Source organism: Leptonychotes weddellii, chromosome 15 (genome assembly GCF_054177405.1).
Source record: "Leptonychotes weddellii isolate Sample4059 chromosome 15, ASM5417740v2, whole genome shotgun sequence".
Taxonomy (NCBI): Eukaryota; Metazoa; Chordata; class Mammalia; order Carnivora; family Phocidae; genus Leptonychotes; species Leptonychotes weddellii.
Window position 1 is genome coordinate 22,099,484 of NC_138383.1, and position 9,288 is coordinate 22,108,771.

Here is a 9,288-nt window from a genome sequence, read left to right on the forward strand (position 1 = left end):
GCGAGTGCACGCGCTGGGCCGACGCCGAGTGCGAGGGTGAGCGCGCCGGGCCGAGGGCGCCCCCTGGGGGCCGGGGGCAGCGGGGGGGGGTGATGGGGGGGGGCTCGCCGGCCTCGAGCCAGCCGCCGCCCTCCCCGAAACCCCAGGCCCAAAGGACCCCTTCTCACTGTGTCCTTCCGTGCGCTGCGTGTTTGGAAAGCCCCAATCCTCCTCCCAGGCCGCAGCTACGACACTCCAACTCAGTTTCTAGGGCTTTCTTCCCCCGTCGGGGCATGTTTGATCCTTGAGCAGGCTCTCTGGACTGGAGAAAGGGGCTTGAGGACCCTCAGGAGTTGGGGCCCTTTGGCTCGGAGGCCTGGTCTGGGTCCACAGTGGTTTATGGCTCTGGGACCCGGGATGGAGTCTGCCCCGTCACTCTCCGAGTGATGGTAGGGAGGTCACTCTGGTCTCTGGACCTCAGTTTCCTCATTGGTCATACAGTTTTCAGGGATGTCGTGGGTTAGGGAAGGTGGCTGGCCCGCTTTAACTGGTGGTATCTGGGGGCGGGGTCAACAGTGGTTGTTACCCTTTCGCCAAGGATGACGTTGGACTCCCGGAATGCTAAGGAGGTGGTGGGGGCGGAGAAAGAAGGGCAGCAGCAGGCCCAGGCTTCAGGAGCCCAAGGAGGAGACGGGCGCACGTGGAGGGCTGTCGGCCCCAGAGTGGGTAGGAACTGGGTGCACTCACCTTAGCTGGGCATGGGCCCCCAAGAGTGCACCCAGTTCCTGGGATGGGAGGAGGAAGCAGGATGGCAGCCAGGACAGAACTCTTTTGGATTCTGGTTGGTGACATCCATCTGCAGGGAGGCAAGTGGGCTTTTCCATTGCAGGGAGAGGGTGACAGTGCCTTTACTTTCTGTCCATCCCCCTGTGGCTGGGCCCCCACTTAGCTACTTCCCTTTGGGACCTCTCCCTCAGGGTGCCCTCACTCTGAGCAACCAGTGCCTCCTTCAGGGAGCCCCAAGTTTGCCGGAAAAAGACGGCCCTTGCCCCAGTCTGATGAGGTAGACGTTGTCCCAGTTCCCAGGAGGTCCCCCATTCTGGGGGAAGCAGCACAGCCTCTACCTGGGGAGCATGCCTGCCTTCCACACCCCATGATCCCTGGCTCGGGGAGCTCAGGCTGGGGAGGGTGGTTCAACTGGGCTGAGGCCAGGTATGTGTGTGAAGCCTCCTGCATGGGGGTTGGGAGGGGTGGGGGGAGTGGGGCGCAGAACATAGTGGTTCCGGTGGCGATCGCCCTCAGCCCGGAGACAGGCAAGTGGCGTCAGGCACAGGGCAGAGCGGGGAGGGAGTTTCAGCAGCTGTCAGGGGGCAGGCGGGCAGCACGGTTCACGGGCAAGTCTGGACCAGCCAGTGGGGGGACTTAGTCAGGGGCGTGGATGGAGCAAAGAAAGGTGGCAGCTGGGGGAGGGGTGGGCCCTGCCTTTTGAGGCGTTCACAGATTGCTCTCAGATACCACCCTACTTTGCCAGCCGTCCTGAAGGAAGCGGGTACCCCTGAGGGCTGGGTTTATCGCTGCCCGTCTTCCGTTCTCTGCTCTAGCCTCTGAAGGGTTAAATGTCAGCTCCGGCACAGAGGGAACACTTCAGGAAATGGAACTGGATGCGTGCTTTGGTTGCCCGCCCCCCCCTTCCAGTGCATTGTACTTCCTTGCATATACATTTCAGGTGTCAACATGGTGACTCACTCAGCCTTGGGGCAGAAGGATACCCCCCCCTCCACTCCTCGCCCCAGTGAAATTTGGGTGTAGGAGTAACCTGGTCCCTCTTTCCGCCCCCAAGTCTGACAGCTCCCATTCCGGAAATGGCTGTCAGGACTCGCCAAGGGCTTAGGGGGTTGGAATGCTGGTGGACATGGCCACATCTGGATCTCATCCTGCTGTCCCCCCCTCCTAGCCCTGCCCCAGAGGGGACTGGAGAGATGAGGAGAAAGTGCCCTGGACAGCCCTGTCTTCAGCCTGATCTGTCCCTTAATGTCCACTGTCAAACTTTCCCATTTGAGATTTCTGGAATCTCTGCGATGGCCTGGTTCACCAACACCCCCCAACATACCTTCAGCCTCTGGGGTCGGGGGGATCCTAGCCAGGTGTATCTCAGCCTCAGGGCTTAGATGGCACTGGCAGCTTGCCCGGTCCCCTAGCAGGGCGAGAGAAGACCCCAGTCCGACACCCTGTCTGGGGCTCCGCTCCCACCCTACCCCTGCCCCCCAGGCCTGAGCGGGGGGAGGGGGAAGATGGGGCAACAGGTGGCGGCCCCCTCCCTAGTGCCAGCCAGATGGATTCCAGATTCACATCTGGGGGCCTTACCCCTCAGAAGGTGCTGGAAATGGGGGCCTTTGAACCATCTTCGTCTTGAGCCGTGAAGGGCCGGGAGACCGGGGGGCAGCTTCCACTCCGACTTGGGTGGGCAAACTGGGAGTGGGGTAGGGTGGAGCTAGGGAGCAAGGTGCCTCCCCTTCACCCCATTGGCATGTCCTGTCTGCTTCCCCTCCCTGCCCCAGGCGTGGGAAGTGAGGACAGATGGGCTAGGCAACTTTGCCTGGACAGGTACCCCCAGGCTGTCTGGAGCCCACAGTCCCTGGGACTGCCCCTGACTGGGTGGCAGGATGGAAAATCCCACCCAGTGGTGCCAGGTCCCCTGTCGGGGAGGCTGGCAGTGCCCACTGGCATGAAAGGGCCCAGGTGGGTGGCGAGGCACGGTCCTCCCCGCCTCCCCACCTCAGGCAGCAGGCAGTACCTTCTTTGGAGGCCTTCTCCCCACCAGCAGTCTGCTTCCGCCCTGGAAGGGTTGGGGCTGCCCAACACTGTCTTCTCTGGGCGGTGAGATCAGATGGTTTGGTTTAGGGGCCACACAGGGCAGGAAACAGAGGCTGGCCACTGGCGAAGGACTGGCTGGAGGGAAGCCAGCCAGCTGGGCACCCCCTACCCTGTCTGAGCTGAGAGCTAGGCCATCAGAGACCAGAAGGGAGGCTGAGGGCCAGTTCTTGGAGAGGTGGTTTGCAGGGAGGTATCTCTCCGTCCAGACCTGAGTACCCTCATCCTTCCCTAGGACCGGGATGACTGGGGCCATTGGGACAAACTGGGACGAGGGGGGTTACAACATTTTCCCAGAGTGATTCCAGCTAGAGGCCTCCTGGTGCCCACTCTCTCTTCTTTGTGTGTTTGCCAGGCTTCTGGGTACCCAGGGAGGCAGAATAGAGGCCTAGGGTCACAGCTGCACTTCAGATGGAGGGGAGCTTAGAGACCATCTCTCTTAGCATCCCCATTCAATAGATGGGGAATTGAGATCTTGAGAGGTGAAGGGACTGGTCCAGGGTCACACAGTCCATCAGTGACAGAGCCGGAGGGGACCCAGGCCCTTGCTCTCCTCCACCATCATGACTCATACACACAATCCTGGCCCTCACCCCCGTGTGTAACGGCCTGGCACGGGGAAGGGCCTGGGGATGAAGTGCTGGAGCGGGGCTGGTGGGGGGGGGGGTGCGGGCCGTCATTCCTGTAGCTCCTTCCCCCAGAGATCCCTGGCCGTTGGATTACCCGGTCCACGCCCTCGGAAGGCTCGGACAGCACTGCCCCCAGCACGGAGGAGCCCGAGGGACCTCCAGAGCAAGATGTCATAGCCAGCACAGTGGCAGATGTGGTGACCACAGTGATGGGCAGCTCTCAGCCCGTAGTGACCCGAGGCACCACGGACAACCTCATCCCTGTCTACTGCTCCATCCTGGCCGCTGTGGTTGTGGGCCTAGTGGCCTACATTGCCTTCAAGAGGTGAGAGGGGGGCACAGGGGACAGAGAGCAGGGCCTTTGCTCTCAAGGAGGGCTTTACCGTGAACTTGACCTGAAAATACACACACTTTTTATTTTTTTTTAATTTTTTTAAATTTTTCTTTATTTTTTATTTTTTAAAATATTTTATTTATTTATTTGAGAGAGACAGAGATAGTGAGAGAGAGCTCGAGCAGGAAGGAGGGGGAGAAGCAGGCTTCCCGCGGAGCAGGGAGCCCGACGCGGGGCTCGATCCCAGGACCCCGGGATCATGACCTGAGCCGAAGGCAGAGGCTTAACCATCTGAGCCACCCAGGCACCCCTACACACACTTTTTAGAGTCAACCCCAAACCACGCTCATCCTCACCACCAGCTGCCCCATGCCGGCGGGGGAATGGTCCCTGACCTGCTCTGGCCCCAGCACCTCCCCACTCCCATGAAACTGCTCCCCTCCCTGACTGCACACCCCCAGCTGCACACCGAGCTTTCTTTACCAGCCACCTGTGCCCTCGTCCCTCAAACCCCATTGACCCCCAGTGACCTATGTGTGCATGTGTCCCTTCCCATGTCACATTGGGGATGTTATGGCACCCACATCCAGAAATTCAGGACGTGCAAGAACTTCTGGAAAGTGTTTTACTTATTTATTTATTTTTGAAGATTTTACTTATTTGTATGAGGGGGGGAGAGCATGAGCTGGGGGAGGAGCCGAAGGGGAGGGAGAGGGAGAGAGAGAGAATCTCAAGCAGACTCCATGCTGAGGTTGGAGCCCCACGTGGGGCTCCATCTCACGACCCTGAGATCATGACCTGAGCCGAAACCAAGGGTCAGACGCTCAATGGACTGAGCCACCCAGGCGCCCCTGGAAAGTATTTTAAGTGTTTCAATGCATTTTCCATTCTTAAAAAGAAAATCTTCAAAGTAATACATGCTTGTTTGGGTAAATGCAAACAAGACCAATGTCTTATAAAGCAAAAAGTAAAAGCCCTCTTTTATCTCCCCAAATCCTACCTCTCTCCTCATTGGAATCTGTTTGGAATGGATCCTTTCCAGCCATTTTCTGTGCCTTTATAAACATGTGTACATAAAACTTTTTATAGTTATACGTAAACACACAGAGGGTTTTTTTTTTTTTTTAAAGCATCTATGGGATCCCACTATCCATACTCTACAACTTACCTTTTCACTTAATCTCTCTTGGGAGAGCTTTCCCCAGGACATACAGATTATCTGGTTGTTTGTAACCGCTCACTCAGGATATGGATGGATCCTAATTTATTTGAACAGTCTTCTTTTGATGCACATTTGATTTGTTTCCAGCTTTTTCTTGTTGCTAATAATAGCCGAGGAAATCTTTGTGTATATCCCTGCACACATGTGGGAGTAGTTTAGCAGGGTAGACTGGGAACAGTGGAATTCCTGAGAAATCGCTGGACGCACCATTCATTCCGTGAACATTCGCTGAACCTTTGTGCCGTGCACCGAGCCCTGGGAGCCGGTCGGCCCGCACGGTGCTTTCGGTGCAGGCCAGGGGCGGGCGGAGATGGACGGAAAGAAGAACCATAGGTGCTCTGGTGGGGGGCTATGCTTGGGCACCTGCCAGGGCCCCAGCCCCCACACATCAGAGCACAGATCCCTTAGGCACCTGGATGGTGCCGGCCCTCACCCCCTGAGACTGGGCCCGTCCTCTGGCACCAGGTGGAACAGCTGCAAACAGAACAAGCAAGGAGCCAACAGCCGGCCCGCGAACCAGACGCCGCCGCCGGAGGGAGAAAAGCTCCACAGTGACAGTGGCATCTCTGTGGACAGCCAGAGCCTGCACGACCAGCAGCCCCACACGCAGACGGCCGCAGGCCAGGGTGAGCAGGGAGGCGGAGGGGGGCAGTGCTGAGGTAGGGACGAAAGGAGTGATTAAGGGTAGACCGTAGGAAGGACTGCCGGAGGGGCTGGCTCACAGGGAACGGGGCCTCTGTGTAGGACCGGAGAACAGGCTGCGCAAACGGGGAGGAGAGGTCTTTCCAGTGGAGAGGCGTGGGAGAGGGGGAGCTTTGACAAATTAGAGCATCCAGACTCATCAAGCTAATTGCTCCCCCCCCCCAGGGCTAATTATTCCCCAAAGTGGCTGCAATTAGCCTCCTGCTCCGGACTTCTGGGGAGCAAGTAGTTAATTATGGACCCTAATTAGTGTCCCGGCTCCAGGACACTTGCTGTGGTGGAGTCTGGGGCTAGGTCCTGTCCCTCCCCTGTCTTGCCTAATTGCTGCGGGGCGGGGCGGGGTGAGATGGGGGGGATAGTGCTGGAGCTGCGGGCCAGAGAGGATGTGAGTCAGCACCCCCAGGCCCCTCCACAGCCCCCCATCCACGACCTCATCTTGACCACCCCTCTGCCTCCAGGCCCTTGGGGTTTACCCACCCTGGGAGGAGAAATGCCTCAGCCTGCCTTTGGTCTTACCCTGGGGCCCCCATGCCCACTGAGGGAAAAAGGGGGTCTGGAGGGTAGCCTCTGACGCCCCCTGGGTTCTTGGCAGCCCTCAAGGGGGATGGAGGTCTCTACAGCAGTCTGCCACCGGCCAAGCGGGAGGAGGTGGAGAAGCTGCTCAATGGCTCTGCGGGGGACACCTGGCGGCACCTGGCAGGCGAGCTGGGCTACCAGCCTGAGCACATAGACTCCTTCACCCACGAGGCCTGCCCCGTCCGAGCCCTGCTTGCCAGCTGGGCCGCCCAGGACAGCGCGACACTCGACGCCCTTCTGGCTGCCCTGCGCCGCATCCAGCGAGCTGACATCGTCGAGAGCCTGTGTAGCGAGTCCACGGCCACGTCCCCGGTGTGAGCCGCCCCCCGGAGCCCCTGCCCTGCCCCCACATTCTGACGGCTGATGCTCCAGCCACCCCCACAGGCCAGCGTCAGAGCTGAGCTCCGGGCAGGGCCGCGGAGCCCGGGCCCCTCCACCGCAGCCCTGTCCCTGCTCCCGTGTGGCCCCATCGCTTCTGATCGCTCTCTCCAGCGCCAGAAGGGCCCCTGCTGCCTCTCCCACCCTGCCCCTAACATCACATCTCACATCTTCGCCCTTCTCCCCGCACTTCTGGGTGGGCCAGCCCCCTCCCATCTCAGCAGGTGTCAGGCCTGGGGGCTGACACCAAGGATGGTGCTGGGGACGATGACAAAGCCCCAGAGACTCGAAGGGAGAGACTGAGGAACCAGAGCCATGGGCTCTACACTGTGAACTTGGGGAATGAGGGACCATCATTGTGGCCTACGTCCTCCCTCAGCCCCCTCACCCTCCTCTCTGGCCCAAGATGAAGACCACCAGAGGCTTGTCAGAGCTGAAAGGGGGTTTTGAAGTCTAGTCCACCCCGTTGTTTTACATATAGGAGAGTCAGGCCCAGAGAGGGGGAGTGACTTGCCCAAAGCCACCCAGCAATGGGGAGGACAAATGTGGGCTGCCCCCCACTCTCTGAATTAGGGAGTGCAGGCCTCAGGTTTGCTTGAGGGCAGGGAGCTGGGTGGGGGGGAGGGGGCAGGCAACCCTCTGGGAAATGTCTCGAAGCCAAATCCAGTCTGCCCTCCACCATCTCCAGGCCCGTCCAACCCCTGTGGAGATGGGAGGCTTTCGCCCAAGGTCTGGTGCACTGATCCGTCAGAGATGGACTTGACTGAACATGGATTGGGGTTTGTGGAAAGGGGTGCCACTTCCCTTTGCCAGTCCTGCTCAGGCACGTCAGTGTGGCACCCATGGTGTGTGGCCCAGCCTGCAGGTGCCCTCCATCCCGGCACAGACCCAGAGCCAACACAGGCAGTATCTTCTAGAGCCAGCCCCGGGGTCAGGGACTAAGGGCCCCGGACCCACGACAAACAGATCCATAGACACACAGACGCAGAGGATGAGAAATCCTGCTTTTCTCCCCAAGTTCTTTCTCTTGGGCTGGGCCCGGATCCTGCCCAGGGCGGCTGGCAGAGAAGCACTGAAGGGATTTGAACTCAGCTTGCCCTCTTCCCTCGCCCCTGGTTTGGCGGGCCAAGCTCGGCTGAGGCTTGAGCTGGCGTCTGGCTTCCGAAGGCCTGCACGTGGAGGAATGCTTCCCCCCCCCGCACCCCCTCCCTCCGCCGCCCCCGTCCTTCCTTTTCCTGCGAGCACAAGGTTTGGCTGGGCTCCGACGGTCGCAGTGAAGAAAAGCGGACCAGTGTGGGAATGCAGCAAGAAGGAACTGAGGGAGACTGTGGCCCACAGAGGGCCTCTCCCAAGTTCAGAGGACCCTGTGAAGGACCGTTTATTCCCTAGCTTGGTGCCAGAAAGGGGCCGTGAGGTCTCATGAGGTCCTTCCTGGCATGTTCTGTTTTGCTTGACATTGGAATGAGTGTGGCGCCCCTCTATTTAGCATGACCAAGCCCCGAGCCCCAAGCAGGGTGTGCGCTGGTGGCCACCCCCTCCCCTGCCCAGGGTTCTCCCAGCTCCGTGTAAGGGCCTGGGAGCATTGTAAGTAGATGGCATTTCTGTGACCTCCATCTGATGGGGGAGGAAACTCACCTGCTGGCCCCTCACCTGTGCACCTGGAGAGCAGGGCAGGATCTGAGTGTATTTATTTTCCTCCCCAGCAGCTGGGGAGGGGGTTGGGGTACCACAAGTATGTTTTAGCATGTGTTTGGTTCTGGGGCCCCTTCCGCCTCCCTTTGGGCCGAGATGAAACTCTTTCGGCCCCCCCAGCTGGGGGCTGTGAGCTCCAGACTCCCTGTCACCTCCCCTTTGCATCCTGTGTAATCATTTCTTGGGCCTTCCTAAAACCTACACATAAAACATAAATGACGAATATTATAATAGCAAAGAAAGAAAACCAGTGCAAAGAGATTTTCTGGAAACGCACATGATTGGAGCCAGTGGGGGCTGTGTGTGGCGGGGGGCGGGGGGGGCAGGTATAATTTCTAATGTGGTGAGTTCCTGTCCTATTGTTTCTCCACCCGCCCCCCACAAAATGGAGAGTGTTCACAGAAATCGAGCAAATCCACATGTGTAGCCATGAAGTTAAGTGGGATAGGGAAGGAGTGGGGGCCCTCTGCCCCCAGGTTTTGGAGAGGAAAAGTGAAAATGACCGCGCAGGAAGCCGGCCAGCTGTGAACTTGACCAGATGTCAGAAGTGAAACTGACCACAGGGGAGCCAGAGGCTTGCTAGGAGGGCCGGGTTGCAACCCCGCAGCTCCCAGCCACCCACATGGCCTGGGAGACGCGCACTCACACCCACACACATGCACACACACGGGGCCTGGCTCCAGATGGCCTGGCAGGAGCCTGGCTGCTTGGCCTGCAGTGAGGCAGGCCCCTCCCTGGCGGCTCTCTGGGGCAGGTCCCAACCCCGGCTCCTGGCAGCCTGGCTTTGAGCCCCGCCTGGCCCGGGAGCCGCAGGGTTCCCGGCCCCAGGCCTGTGCCCGTCTCCAAGGCTGGTCCGGCAGCTGGTCCAGAGCAGCTCAGCCTCTGCTGGTCACTCGGCCAGGTCT

The 9,288-nt window shown here is 59.5% G+C and overlaps 1 protein-coding gene across 1 annotated transcript in view; it reads left to right on the forward strand.

The window, feature by feature from the left end:
- Positions 1–8,625, forward strand: part of NGFR (nerve growth factor receptor) — a 19,698-nt gene extending 11,073 nt beyond the window's left edge. Inside the window, exons 3-6 of the mRNA XM_081805159.1 lie at positions 1–36; positions 3,552–3,804; positions 5,501–5,661; positions 6,330–8,625. The exon at positions 1–36 is cut by the window's left edge and continues 378 nt beyond it. Coding sequence (XP_081661285.1) covers positions 1–36; positions 3,552–3,804; positions 5,501–5,661; positions 6,330–6,631 — 752 coding nt within the window. The 3' untranslated portion in view covers positions 6,632–8,625. The remainder of the gene's footprint in view (positions 37–3,551; positions 3,805–5,500; positions 5,662–6,329) is intronic.
- The last annotated feature ends 663 nt before the right edge of the window (positions 8,626–9,288 follow it).